Here is a 16,232-nt window from a genome sequence, read left to right as displayed (position 1 = left end):
ATGAAAACCTTGAAATAGGCATCAGGGTAGCAAAAAAATAGAAGCTCTGCCAAGAAGGTGAAAACTTGGCAAACATGTGCCTCTTGTTCCCAATGCTCCATCTTGCAGCGCATCTTCTAGCTCCCTTTACGGTCACTCTCCTACTTTTTTGCTCATGTATCCATGGATTTAGTCTTGTCACAACTCGGGGGGCATTGCCCTTCAGTGTCTTAGAATCTCTTTTGCGACAATTGCTAGTTGTTCTAACTATGTCTGCCTACTATCGCTAGTGTCACTCTTTGTCGAGATTCTCCTCATAAAATCTCTTTCACGACAATCACCAATTGTTCTAACTACATCTGCCTATTGTCGCTAGTGTCACTCTTTGTCGAGATTCTCCTCATAGAATTTCTTTTGTGACAATAACCAATTGTTTCAATTGTGTCTTCCTACTATCGCTCGTTGTCACTTTTAAAGGTTCATTTATGGAAGATCTCTTTTGCATCAGTCACTAGTCATTTTGGTTGTGTCTATCTACTCTTGCTTAGTTCTACTTAGGTTCTTCACAATGATGATTCCTCTTTGACTTTAGTCACTAGTTGTTCTGATTGTGTCTGTCTACTATCGTCACCCTACTAAAGATATTTCTTTCATCCATGTTCTAGACATTGACACTTGACATCAATCCTATGACACAAAAAACTCAAAATGATATACTTGTTTGGATATGGTAAGCTTTTCTTTGATTGTTACACGTTCGTCTCATCATGTCTCCTTGAGCAACTTGATGATGTCATTTTTTACTAGAGAAGCAATGATTGCAGGCATGATATTTTCTTTGCTTTCTATTTGTGGTTTAGTTCTAATAATTTGAAACATTCATATAAGAGTCCACTATAAGAGCCTCCATCTCATATTGGATGGTCGGTGTACCTTGAATCCTTTATATGGATACATTAATAACATTGGTTCTTTTCCTTTCTTGTTGGAGTGAACTCTTCATGCTATAGTAAATATTGATACTCGTCTGGCTAAGTGAACATATGGGTCACTGCGAGTATCTCTTGCACACTTTTGTCTCAGGTTACGAATGCAAGGGTCATTGTAGATAGAATACTTAGCATAAGACGGATCTCTTGTGTGATTGGTGTGTCTGCACACGAGAAACATTCTGGGCATCAAAGCATTTATGCTAACATGCTACATTGAAAGGGACAAATGTTCTGGTCATTTTGGCTTCTTGTGCCTCGAATGCTTACATTTCATCCCAAAAAAAATAAAACAGAGGTCCTATTCATATTCTCATGATTGCAATGTTAGTGAGAATTGTATGACATCTAGGGTCTTGCTATATGCTCATAGATGATAATTGTCGAAGCTTGGTAACCAAACCTAGGGTTGCATCTAACATAGGTTGGCATTGCATACTTTACTTGGTTCAACACATAATTTGATCACAAATCTACTTTCATCTTTTGTGATGAGGGATTGTTGGTCTCTTCAAAGTATCATGATTCTTCATAGCTGTACAAGTGTTTAGTTCTTTGGTTCGTCCTCTCACTCCTTGATGGAACACCTATCACTGTCACACAAAAACATGAAACACTACATGAGATGTCACTCTATTTACGTATGCATTTCATCCATAAATCCACAAATTCATTTCATGTACAAATCAAATCAAACACGCATCCATACATCACATCATGTTTTACATCTCATAATCATAGCATCAAACATCTCATGTACATCAAATTAAAAGGAAAACAATGACAATGACATAAACACATGATCCTTGACTTAAAATCTCATATATATATATATATATATATATATATATATATATATCGGTATCAATGAATATGTCAGTACAAAAAAAGGGTGCTACTGGAGCACTATCGATCAAACATGATACAAAAGGTTGCTAGCACATCAATTGATACATAGCTAGAATAAAAAATTGGAGGCAGAAATAGATTAGGTCTAGCTCTCCCCGACACCCTCACCTCCTAGAGGAGGAGGAGGAGGAGGAGGCAGAGCATGTCTGGCCTAGCTAGTGGGTGCGCACCTTCTGAATCTCAAGCATACTGAGAGAATTTGGGCACCTGCTGAGCCTCATTGGGCACCACTGTGAAGTAAGCTATAAAATAATAGGCCGCTCGATCTACCTATAGTCCAACCTCATCTTGCAACAGCTCTACTCTCTACTTAGCTACATGTACCTACTCCTGTAGTCTCAAGATCTTGCGATCCCACTCTGTTATCCGCGTGTCCTATATGGCCACGTGTATCTTTAACTCTCCTAGCCATCGAGAGGCCTATTGTATCCAGTCCCTAGCTCTCCTCAGTGCATCCTTAGGCCCGACAACAAGCTAGTCCTGCATCTCCTCATCTAACATCTCCGCCTGCTGCTCAACTGGCACTTGCTCCTCAATTCGCGGTCTCTGCTACCAACCCTTCTCTGTACCACTGCCACCAACACCTAGATCAAACCCCATCTATCGGGGGGGAATTTGCACTTGCTTGACCCAATGTCTCACCTACTCGACTGGTCCCTGTGGTGGCTATTATGTTGGCTGCTGCATTGGCTGCTACACTGGTCCCTATATTGGTACTTGTTGAGGTCTCTGTAGCCCAAGAGCTGCCATCCCTAAGGGGTTTGTAAACTATGGGAAGGGATGGCTGAAAAAATATGCCTGGTAGGCAGGTGTCATCCCAACATCTGCTACAGCTGGCAAATAATTCCACTATGTCACAACTAGGTTGCACACATCAATCATCGACCTCCCTGGGTCCAATCTAGTCGACCACCCTCGCTGCAAATCTCTAGCTACCTGGGCATATGAGCAATACTCTTGGCTAATGTCCTGAGGCTGCTCGTACTGTCACCATACCCAAGCGATGGGAAATGTCTCTATAATATGGGTCACTCAGCCTAGCAGTGGCCACAAGGCAAACATCTGGCTCAGCTCTTGAGGAGCATCATCCCAGTCTTCGGTCTATCTCTAGGGCCATCATATAACAGATACCAAGTCATCGAGATATGTCCTTCAGTGCTCAGTCTTCCCTAGAATTGCTTGGATAAGTTGGTCTCTATACTTGCATATATATGGTTCCATGAGCTCCTGTGCATCTTCAAAAATGGATTTGGCAACTAGCAAGTGCTCCCATGCCCAGATCTACAAAACATAGATGCCAGTGGCCATACTCCTCCACTTATGGTATACAATCTCGTGCATCTCATGAAACATGTGGGCAAGCATGCACTATCCCCACCCAAATCTCTCCGAAGCATCGAGCATCCTCTGCAACATCACATCCCAACCACACTCCAACCCATGCTACCCTCTATCTCGAACTAAGAAACAACTGATAAAAATCACCAAAAATGAGGCCAACCTATGAGTAGGGCCATATGTATGAACGAGCTCATCCCATGTGATGGCTCACCCTATTGCCAACTCTCACTGAAAAGTGGCTTGGAAAGCCTATGTCCCTACCCTCAGTAGTGTATCATATACCACTCAAGGCCCATGGAAAGGTATACACAAAATCCTGTAGATATCCTCAGGGGTGATGGTCATCTCTCCCTATGGTAGGTGGAAGGTGTTCGTCTCCAAATGGAAACGCTCCACTAGTGTTGTCAATAGACCATGATTCACCAGCACTAATGGGATCCAACATAGATACACTAACTCCAATCGATCAATATGCACCATATTGGCATCATCAACACTCTGCAATAGAGCTTTGTAGGGTGGATAATAGGACCTAAATGAGATATCATTGAAGACAACCTGTACACATGACCAACAAGAACAGGCACACAGTCAATCACTGCTCAAAAATCTAACGAAACAACAAAATTTGAAGTTAATATGCTCAAAAGGATACCAGTTCTTCGCATGAGAAAGTGCATCCTCGTGCAAGATTTCATGTCTTCGCATGAGAAAACACATTCTTGCGTGAGAAAAGATGAGACAATAGGCAAGATGCGCCCAAAATCTCGCGCATCTCGTGCGAGAGGTGGGTATCTCCCGGGCGAGATTCCCCACTGGGGTGCACAAAGAAACACCAAGCTAGTGTATCTTCACGTGAAGATAGATTGGGTCCGCACAAGGAACGAAACCCTCGCATGAGAACTAATAGACCCAAGTTGAAAACCCTAAAAACCTACTAAAATGTGACTCAAAATGCATGAAAATTAAATACGAAGCAGGATTATCGATTACTCACCGGAGGTCCATAGTCCATCGACTGACTGTGTCATCGGGAGCGCTCAAAACGATGTGTACACACAGGAACTACCATCTTCCTCTCAGAGCTCTCTTCTTCACTAAAGACAAAATGCACAAATGGTTTGAAAATGACCCTTTGGGCCCTTATATAGGTTTTGACCTAATTTTTCAAAGTGCTTCAATTTGCGTGAAAATCACCCCCTGGCTAATTTGACTTCTCTAAATCCATTTTTGGGATCTAATTCGAAATCTCACACACTTAAACAACTAAAAAACGCATTTTAAAATTTTGGGACCAATGCGATCGAAGGCTTATATAGTCCAAAATTTTCTAATACTATTGGATTCTCAAAATCTTTTTAACTCAAAATTCTTCAAATTTTCAAAATTTACTCTAAAAAAAGTCAACTCTGGTCAAATATGGTCAACTTTTGGTCAAACTTGGTCTTTTGGACCCCGTAATCATGTTGAATTGACTCCAAATTTTGTTCTCCTCATTCTAATCTCTTTTATATTCTACTGCCTCTTGAATTTCTTTTGTATTTCTCAATATACTGCTTCACATCATATTTCTAGTGTGTCATCTTTTGATTTCACTCCCAAGTGGGCAAGATGATTACATCATTTAATCTAAATTTCAAATTGATCTAAATCGTCATCGTTCGAGGCATCTTGTTCCCATATTATGTCCTTATTACTAGGGGCATTTCATCACTTGGGACATCTTCTTCCCCCCATCTAGCATCTTTATCATTTATCCTATCTTTTGATCCACTGATCAACCTTATAATATTTCTGGTTAGAGTTTGATGGATAGGTATCAAGACAGTCTAAACCCCAACTCCTGAAGATCAAACTTCGTTCTGAGGATGGTTGTATGACTCATGATTGGATCTTGTTATCTTTTATGCTTAGGTATCTAGATGTTCTATTTGGATCCCTTAAGGTTAAGCTTTGTTCTAGAGATAGTCTTTAAAAGCTTATTCAACTTAGGTATCTAGGTGTTCTATCTAGATCCCTTAAGGTTAAGCTTCGTTCTAGAGATCATCTTTAAAAGCATAGTCAACTTAGGTATCTAGGTGTTCTATCTGGATTCCTTAAGATTAAGCTCCATTCTGGAGATAATCTTTAAAAGCTTGTCAATCTAGGCATCTAGATGTTCTATCTGGATTCCTTAAGATTAAGCTCTGTTTTGGAGATAATCTTTAAAACCTTATCAATTGGTCTCTGTGTCATCAATTTTGAAACCAAACTTATTTAACTTTAGGTATCTAAGTGTTCTATCTAGATTCCTTAAGATTAAGCTTTGTTCTGGAGATAATCTTTAAAAGCTTATCAATTGGTCTCTGTGTCATCAATTTCGGAACCAAGCTTATCTAACTCTAGGTATCTAGGTGTTCTATCTAAATTCCTTAAGATTAAGCTTTGTTTTGGAGATAATTTTTAAAAGCTTATTAATTGGTTTCTGCATCATAAAATTACAAAAATCAATCTCATTTCTTGATCTGTGCATCATGCTTTCTAATTTTCTTTGAATTGAACGTACTGCTCGCACATTTATTCAAAGAGAGGCAAAATGTAATACCCCAAATTTGGCTTATTGCCATGACAATCAATTCTAGTCTATTTTGATCAACCCTAAAGTTCTATTTTAATAGGCAATTCTTATTCTAATTTTTGCTACTTGACTTAATTGTCAAATGTCAAAAACCCTAATCTGTATTAATCATGCTACTTATTTAATTCTTAAAGTATTGACTTAAATTAGTCACATTAAACCTATTGATTAAGATTTAATTTAATTCGAAGTGTTTGACTTTTAATTAAATTAAATTATCTCCTAAGGCTACTGTAGTAAGGAATTAAAAAAATTTAATTTAATAATTATACTCACTTTAATTAATTGAATGAGATTATTCAGTTAAATGAAAAAGGCATTTATGAGGTCATATCTCATCTTATTAAATTAAATGATCTCTTCAAAATCTTCTCTTTAGTTCCAAAATGGAAACTCTAAGTGAACTATCTCTCAAATTGGAATTAATTTAGTTAACTTGTTCTCACACTCATGAAAAGCTTAGTTAACTACTCATCACACTCTGATCTGAAACAGCTAACTTCACCTGCACAAGGAAGTTTCCATTTCAACTGAATCTTCTCTTTGATCTTAACCATCCATCCAGATTGATCTTAACCATTGATCAATTCTTGGATTCTATTTAAGGGAGTCTCAATCCCTCATTATAGAGGTTGGAATTTGAATTGTATTGAATTGTTGTCAAAGTAATTACTCATTTAAGTTCTAGCTTTTACACCTGGTTTAGCATTTGATATCATTTTAGAGTAAAAATGTATACTTTTAGCTTAATACCTTCTATTTCTTAGATTAATGCTTGCACTTCATATAGATTAATTGCATAATCATACTCTGCATAAAATCTTTCATTCTAGAAAGGTTTGGTTGCCTGCTCCTTGTTCTGAGAGCATATAGACATAATCATTTTAGTTAGAAGGCAATAGGTCACATTGTCAGGCCTCTTAGATAAGTGACTCCATGATCATGTTGAAGTGTAGGTGAAAGATTCGAGGTCACATTTTCATGTATACAGTAGTAGACATCATGTGCTCAATTGGAGTGCAAACTACTATGTTGTTTACATGACAAATCTATATATAAATCTAAGAGGATGTTGCATTTGGAACTCACATACTAATACAAGCAGTGCTTAATAGATTTGCAACATATCTGGAAAATTGAACATTGTATTAAAAGCCTACTTGCAAATGTTAAAATTAAAACAAGATGGTTAAAAGAATTATCGATAGATTCACATTTTAGAAAATTTGACATATATTAGCTGGACTTTCAAAAACTTGATATATAATAGTCGGGCTTACACTCGGCGAATAGGCTATGGACCTGACATGAGGAGAACATTCAAATGATTTAACAACAAATACAAAAAAAAAAGATATTTTGATAGCCAACAAGGCTTCATTGTTAAAGATGTCACAAAGATATGATAGAGGTCAAACATCAAAACGAGAGATGCTACCGAAGGGGGAGTTGGATGATACAACTAACCAAAAGATTGAATGGAGACCATTGCAGGCAATAATGAGAATAAACATTAAAATGAACATCCATTTATCTAATCAACATGCGTATAAGAGTGGTTGAGCATCAACATTCAATGATATCCATCAATAATTAAGATATGATGATAGACCAACCAAATTAGAATTGAAGTCAATTCAACTAGACATTAAAGGAAATAAAATGGAAAGAGATAAAAACATAACTCACAAAATAAATCTAGGGAAATGTAAGTCACTAGTACTCTACCATTAAAAGATATGAATTGGATAGAAAAAATAAAAACATGGTAGTCATAGATGAGGAAAGACATGGTCTACATAATATTAAAAAATAATGCAAGAGACCCCTCTTGTTCTCAAATACTAATATATACATCTAGTCATAACTGACAGCCTGAATTAGATTCATATATTTGGACTTAAATAATTATTGGAGGTAGATATAACTAATGAGGATTATGCGTCTACACGTAAGTAGGGAGATATCAACGATATTGATATCACTACAATGACCTTAGTGATAATATTCTTAATTGTCGTGCTCATGAGGTATCTGAAAATGACATGACGAATGAGAAACAATTGCAGGCAAAAGGAATGGAGGGCCGCCTATATGGGCATTTAACAAGTGACCCCAAACAACATACATCATTTATGTGTGCATTTGGACTATCGTCAGCCACCACAAGTATGGGAGCTACTTGAAATTATAGTTATTTATAATTCAAGTGTAATTAAGTTCTTTTAAAATGAATATTTAATATTGATTGGAATGGGTTTTTTAATATTATTATGGATAGTGTAATAAGATATACTTAAAATAAAATAAATATATGGATTATTATTTTTGATAGTCTTTCTAATCTTATTGAGAATACATAAATGAACGTAGATTGAGAAGTTATCTCCTTAATTTATTATGTGGTATGAACTCAGAAAGTGTGTGTGTGTGTGTGTGTGTGTGTGTGTGTGTGTGCGCGCGCGCGCGTGCGCGCGCGCGCATGCGTGTGCAAAGCATATATTTAATTTAGATTTTTATCTATATTTTATCGTAATTGTCTTATACTATTATGAAAAAGTACATATTATAATTGAGTATTGCATTTGTCTACTCATTATTTGTGGTTTTATATGTACTATAAAAATTATTTGCCTTGATTCTTTTTTTTAATAATGCTCTTGCAAGGAAAAAGAGGATTGATATCAAATTCAGAGGTAGCTTGACAGTTCATCAAAGGCAACATTGGATGAGAAGTTCTCAAGATTGATAATTCAAAGAGAGTTTAATATCCATGTGTGAATGTATGATTTTATTGTGCCTACCCCATGTGTACATCATGAGGAAGTGATGACTTCCAAATGATGTCACTTGTATTTGCAAAAGTTACTCTAAGGTGACGATCTTACAATAACTTGTATTATGAGATCTAATAAATTGAGTATATGGTGAATGTCTTGCATCTCAACATTCTGGAAGGTCATTACTCGAAGAGTGCTTGGTGAATATCACGGATATTCTAAGAGGTCAATACTCTTGATATCAAATATGATATCAAAATCTTTTGAGTACTTGGTGAATATCATTGATATTCTAGGAATACACTTGATGTAAAATGTGATATCAAAACCTTTTGAGTACTTGTGTTCAAAGAGGCTAATACACTTGATATCAAAAGCTTTTTAGTACTTGGTGAATATCATTGATATTCTAGGAGGCCAATGCTCTTGATATCAGATGTGGTATCAAACCTTATTTGGGTACTTGGTGAATATCATTGATATTCTAGGAGGCCAATGCTCTTGATATCGGATGTGTTATCAAACCTTATTTGGGTACTTGGTGAATATCATATGTTGATATTCTAGAAGACCAATACTCATGATATCGAATGTTATATCAAACGGTGGAAATCTTCAGAGATATCAAATGAGATATTCTTAAAATTGTTGTTTGCATTATTGCGTTGAAGTAATTTTTACTCTTACGTCTTTATCCTTCTAAGCTAAGAGGGAGTGTTGATGTTTGATAGCTTCAGTCAGATAAACCTAAATATAATTATATATGAGATATAATTTATGTGTTCTCTATATTGAGATATGATATCATTGTTATATGAGGAATATAAATATATGAGATTAAATTTGTTATTATTAATTATCGTATTAATGAATAGACATATCCCATGAAGGGGCATGTCTATTCAGAACATATTCTCTCTATATATACATCTAAGAGGATGTTGCATTTAGAACTCACATACCAACACAAGCAATGCTTAATACATTTGCAGCAGATTCAGAAAATCGAGCAAGATTGACCTTCCATTTTCCTTCATGTGTATTAAAGAAAACATTGTAGTTATATTAACAATAATGAAACTATTGACAAAGAATGCACCTTTAGTATCGTGAAAAGCGGAGCCATTCATTCCAATAGCTAAGTGTATACAATAATACACACTCTATAATACAACAATTGATTTGACTAAGAAAACTAGGATGTTTGCAATCCAATGATATAGCTACACCAATTCTCTTCAAAAGGTATACTATAATTGTAATTATTTTCTTTAAAAGTTGAAAGAACCTTGAAAATGCATCAACATAAGGCTCAACCATGTGATCAATTCTAATAGAAGTAAATGGGTACTTCATAATGTTAAGTAACTTATACAATACGACAAAATGACAAAGTGTTAGACTAAATTTGTCTGCCCAAACATAAGCTTTCTCACAAAAAATCAATCAAAGTGCAATTCAAATGATACATTTAATCCTCTTGCAAAGGAAATAACCCATTAGATAAGATATGATAAGATAAATCTATTAATGTCCAACAAAAGACCACCAAGGGTCTAAGGGACTGAGAGCATACAAACAAAGAAGCAACAAACTACAAGACACCAAACAATGTTTATGAAAGAGCAAGAGAGAATAAAATAAACAAAGCAACAAAGGAGCCAACAAGGAGGCAAGAACTAGGGATCCTTCCTCCGCTAAAAGAATTCCAAGACCAAACGAGATGAATCTGGACAGGAAGGACCTCAAGTTTGTAATTGTGAGTTGCAGGAGTGGTGTCATTGAAGAGTAAGAGTAGTAGTAATATTAAACCCGGTACGGGGTATTACTGATTTAGAGTGGCCAGCCATGGGGGTACTATTGGCACTAGAGGTCCGCTTCACCCCCCTCGCCAAAGACAAGGGGAAGAAGAAGGTGGTGATAAGGGGCTAATCCGTGACCTTCTGGGGGTTCAAGCACTGTAAAGTGGAGTCCCAAAACTGCATCGGCTCCTTGAGATAGTGTCAGGGATCTCTAATCTATATACATGAAGAAAGTTGTGAGGGAACTAAACTCTCTGGATAGACAATAGAATCTCTCTCTAATCTCATAGTAGGAGGGGCAACAGAAGATGAAATGGGTCTCTGTCTCAGCCTTTGACAAGGAGCATAAGCAACAGATCTGATCCTCTCTGCTCATATGATGATCGATCTGGATTTGTAACTAGTGGGAGTCGACTCTAAAAGATCCAAGGGAGATGTGTAAAGCATGACACCAACACCATGATAAGTAGCTAGGTCGTGTAATAATCCCATCAATGATAACCAAGAAGTGCTTAGCATAAAAGGCCATCATAAGACGTAACCCCCTGATCAGGTTACTCCAGTTCATGGTGATATACTGTCTGTAAATATCTATCTTGACATGACCATTCAGCTTTTGTGATGACGGAAGGAGATGAGTAGGAGCATCCAATGAAAACTAGAAGGGAGGGAGGTGGTCAAGTCAATCCCTATTGAGCTCAACAAAGAGGTCGCCCTTGCATACCAACATCGAGATCTAGGGGAGGGATCCGAAGCAGCACCAACAACATAGGAGCAATAGGCCAAGTAAGAATATTGGTGACGACCATCCACTGAGTCTGCAAATTAGAAGAAAAAGCACATAATGAGGCATTCATTTTGTATGGATAGTTATCAATGATTAACGAACATAAATATGAAAATACAAGAAATCTAGATGCCATCCACACAATATAAGAACAAAAAAAAATTACCACAATTTGAAAGGATTGAAGAGGAATTTTTGCATAAATAATTCTTTGTTGAATTTTTTGCATGGGTTTTTGTGAAGGGTCTAGTGGCCAAAAGTAACCACAATGTGAAATCATTCAAGGGTATATTTGTGCATAAGTTCATGGGGAAGTTGACATGATTAGAAGTAGCAAATAACCCCTATGAAGATTACATACTTGCATTCTCAAGAAAAACAAAATTACTTGGGAAAGGACTCCTCTCTTTCATCCCTCAATAGATCTGTGCCCATGGGTGTGGTTTGTCTCCTACACAAAAGCAAGTATTATATTATGGCTCAATCCAAACTACATCCAAGTATCTCTTTTGTCCTACAGTTATATCAGTCTTCTTACTAGTTCAACCTTACACATGCACCCACTTATGCATAAATGTTTTAGAGAACATAAATTATGTTGGTATTAGGATCCAAGTAAAAGCAATGTTGTAAACATAAAATCTATGCTCGTATTTGATCTATAGGCACCAGAAAAACATGTTCACACAATCAACAAATCTGATTGGCATCTTAATAATAAGGTTTAGGTTGTCCTTGAGACAACCAACATGAGCATGAATATCGGACATAGACATATAATGATCAACTATATATATGCTATGTAATAGGGGAAAAAACATTGTTTGATAAAATGAGTCATAATATTGTCATTAAATTATGCTAATACTTCTTACATAATTCTTGGTCCGCCTTACAAAGTGTACTTTGAACCTTTCCAATTTTCACGTAAAGCGGGGACTTCCGCTGTACCACAGCTCTTGTTTCTCTTTACAGCCTACTAAACCAAAATTCAGACCAAAACTAAAGCTATCGTTCAATCTAGTATGAAAACAATCATGATCCTGAACTAAAACGCACACACAAGCACAAGCATGTGTACAAATATTTCAGAGAAAAATTCCAACTACAAAGAAGTTTAAACTAGATTGAAAATGCATGTTCTTTTCAAAATAAATTAGCACCTATTCCCCCAAAACATCAATTTTTTTCAACTCAGCTCTCAACATCCAAATTCTGAACACAAAATGAATCTTGTTAAATCTGATCTTGTTATGCACATAAGAAGATATAACACCACTTACATTGGACTACTCCATAGATTTTCTTTATTAAGTACATTTCAAATATAAATACATCATTATTTAAGAGAATTAGACACCTTAAAGCTAAGAATAATAGCCATCACCTCGGATACAAGTCTGGCATACAAATTCAATTAAGCAAAGCACAATCCTGCAGGATGAAGGAAGACATAGTCATTCTTCAAACCCAACATGAAATTAACAAAGAGATACACATCATTTATAATAAGTCAAATCTGCACACTTTATTGATGTTCTCTGAATTCGATGATAGTTAAAGTTCCTAATTTAGATTTTTGTCCTTAGTCCTCTTTCCCCAAAGCATCTAAAAGTATGCTATTAAAATCTTGGCATTCACCCCACATTGGCCAGTGTGATCCCTGCACGAAGTAAATCTCAATATCTTAGAAGCCTACCAAAAAAATTAAAGAAAAAAGGTATGTGTAACAACAAAGTTAAAGCATTTAGCAAAATAATTAAGGTCTCCAACATATTAAATGGGATGGACAAATTCCTATATTACAATACAATAGCATTGTATTAACAAATTAGGATATGAGTAATATAATACACAATGTACAATAAGTGACTTGTAGGACACTCCTTCCCATTCTTCTTAACTATGCATCCATTCAGCCTTGGTTACTAATTAAGCACAAAATAGCCGAAGCACAAACGTGCGACAAACCACGAGTTTAATATTGGATAATCCACTTGATATTCTATTATAATTTAATAACAATATCAAAATCAATAGTTCTCAAGATCTCAACATTTATATTTAATGAAATGGTTACCAATTCCAATTGCATGATTATGTCTTACCTAAGTTGATACTATGAGGATATGCTCCTCGAATCTGTATTGTACAGGATTGTAATCCAGATAAACTTCTAATCCATCACTAGATGAATACAAACAGACATATTATCTATTTGCACTGTGCAGGACCAAACAACATGGAAAGCAGCAATGCAAATACGTAATTTGGATGATTCCTTCATGACAGTCTCCAGGATTGAATGATCAGCTCCCTATCTATCCTAAGCCTAGAGCTATTGTGCTAAGAGGGGAATGTGAGGGGACAAAGGCATTCAACAGAAAAAGGAGTTGCTGAAGTCGAATGAAATTAAATTAAGGCTCACACCGGACAAAAACAGTCTTAACCACCAGACAAGAGCTTCATAGCAAACGATGCAACACTCAACAAAAACATTCAAATATCACTTTGAATGATGAACAAAGACAAGTTGATAAACAATTAGGCTAACAACTAATTACTAAGTTCACTGATCAATAAAATATTACTCATCAAAATATTAGATCAATCACCACCCCTCTGTTGGCAGTGGGCCAGCATCCTTCGCGGCATTTGCGACATGGCCTAACCAACTCCTGTGGTTCTATAAGACTATTGGTTGTATCAGGCATTAACAGGTTGATCTTTTGGGGCAGCGGCAACCCTGTCCTTTCTAACAGTTGGTATCAGAGCTTGGTCATAGGTTCGAATCTTGCTGGCCATGGTGAGTGACGTTGGGAGGGGGATTGTTGGCAATGGGCCAGCATCCCTCGCAGCATTTGCAACATGGCTTAACCGCCTCCTGTGATTCTGTAAGACTATTGCTTGTATCGGGCATTAACAAGTTGATCTTTTGGTCCAATGGCAACCCTGTCCTTTCTAACACCCTCACCCAACATGCTAAACAATAACTTCTAACAAAATGTATACACAAATAACAAAAGTATCAGTATCTGATGCTAGTTAACTGACCTTTGCATAACTCATTAAAAAACCCATGTGAATAGTAAACACCTCAAAATTTTCACCTTTTAACATTACCATAGCCACTTAAAAGAATTAGATCATTTAAAGTAGTTGCTAAACATTATACCTTATATCCAAAGATATGGCATGTGCAAACATGGTGTTCTTGACCCAACTGCCCACCTCATGCAACGTGATCACTAAATAATCAAGATTATCAAGTAACTATAAGAACTTTTAGGTGATCTTATCCTAGGCGTGTTCAACACCATTAAGACTTTAAAATCAATAAACAAGCAACATGAATGCATGACATCAATAATTTAAGGTAGAATGGTCCATTGTAATGAGCCATGTTGGCTCTTAAACAATTTGTGATTTTGGATACAACAATATAGAAGCAAAGTAGAAGATATTGCAATAATAATATCAACTCAAAAATTGGATATTACATAGGGAATATACAGCTGAAAATTCCAGATTTTAATATCAACTTACATACTTTGTATTTTCGCCAAAATATTAACAACCCAATTGATTAAATATCCCCTATTATCTAAATTAACAATACCCAGAAAACTTAGTAGTTACAATCCATGAACGTACATTTAAGACATGCCTTGAAACTCTCTGAAAGGAAGATATTAGCAGCAAGATAATTCTTCAATAAACAAATGCAACTGCAGATATGGAAAACGTTGCTTCAGAAATACCCCACATTACCCTCTCAAATAGGCTGCCAAAATCAGAATTAACAACTCTTCAATTTCTAGTCAATCGCTCTAGCATAGAATGTGAAACCAACACCACCAAGTAGGGTAGATGATCGCTCCAAATAACAGATTTAGTTCACCCTTCAAGATACAAAAACAACAAAAAGAAGATGCTCAAATTAGATTGATAAAATATATAATCCAAGTTCTGTATACCTCGGCACAAAATTAAATCCTCCGGCAAAGATCACTTCTCAGATATAATATGAGAAATCTCTCAAATTCAGACTGTAGAAACTTGGCTCAAATCCATTATACTTTAATAATGGAATTGAATTCACAAAAACTCAAAACCCTCACAAGAGATAATAAAAAACAATACACAATTGGATGATTGATTTGCTTCATGAAGCCACCTTTTATAATCCACTTGGCTTCACGAACACACCATTAATTAGAAGCTTCTATTAGATTCTTTCAATAAATAACTTTTCTAGCACATGGCTTCATGAAGAGGCTTTTCACTTAAGAGGCTTCAACTTTTAAACATGACAACTCCTTGCACTTTTATATTTAATACTTGACTGAGACCTGTAACTAATTAAATAAATGGCCACTTCAAATGATGGCTCAACCCTCAAGTGAAATTATAAAGTTAAATTATAACTTTATAATAAGCCATTTCATGATTTAACAATAATTTTGCCACTATAATAATAATAATTGCCTTTTTGAAAGAAAATGTTGGGAATGACACTGTTGCAAACTTGGCTTAATTTCCGCATTCCCTCTTAGGCTGAAGGAAATGTTCAAATCATGGCCAAATTATCATAAAAACAGTATCTACAACATCTTATGGAGGATATGCCCATCTATCTTAATTAGGGAAATATGGAAGGTAAGGAATCATAAACTCTTTAAGGAAAACATATGTCAGTTGATCAACTTTTAAACAAGATCAACGCAACCATCATTTAATTAACTAACAGCAGGCTCTTGAACCAGCCAAATACAAGCAAATCTACGACTCCTTGGGATGGATTGATGAGACACCAATGGGTTGGTGTCAAGATCCCTCCCTTTTCCAATAAGTCAAACTCCAATAAAGTTAAACTTCAGAAAGAATGTGTATGGCAACCCCCTCCTCGTGGTAGATTCAAACTAAACTGCGATGGAGCCTCTATAGGCAGCCCTGGCCCTATCAGTATCGGTCATGTTGTTCATGACTCAAATGGCCTCAAAGTGGCTACCCTTACCAAACCACTAG

At 36.2% G+C, this 16,232-nt stretch overlaps 1 protein-coding gene across 8 annotated transcripts in view; it reads right to left on the bottom strand.

The window, feature by feature from the left end:
- Positions 1 to 12,488: 12,488 nt before the first annotated feature.
- Positions 12,489 to 16,232, bottom strand: part of LOC149536178 (uncharacterized) — a 203,970-nt gene continuing 200,226 nt past the window's right edge. For 6 of the 8 annotated variants that reach the window (XM_089803744.1, XM_089803750.1, XM_089803745.1 and 3 more), the window contains one exon: positions 12,489 to 12,867. In XM_089803744.1, coding sequence (XP_089659870.1) covers positions 12,790 to 12,867 — 78 coding nt within the window. In that variant the 3' untranslated portion in view covers positions 12,489 to 12,789. Of the gene's footprint in view, positions 12,868 to 14,379; positions 14,453 to 14,681; positions 15,107 to 16,232 lie in introns of those variants that run through there. The other 2 variants (XR_016356796.1, XM_089803747.1) reach the window with 2 other exon arrangements.

This window comes from Cupressus sempervirens, chromosome 10, assembly GCF_028749045.1.
Source record: "Cupressus sempervirens isolate cs-2001-9-10 chromosome 10, ASM2874904v1, whole genome shotgun sequence".
Lineage (NCBI taxonomy): Eukaryota > Viridiplantae > Streptophyta > Pinopsida > Cupressales > Cupressaceae > Cupressus > Cupressus sempervirens.
Note: the sequence above shows the minus strand (reverse complement) of the source record. Positions and strands in the feature narration are given on the sequence as shown.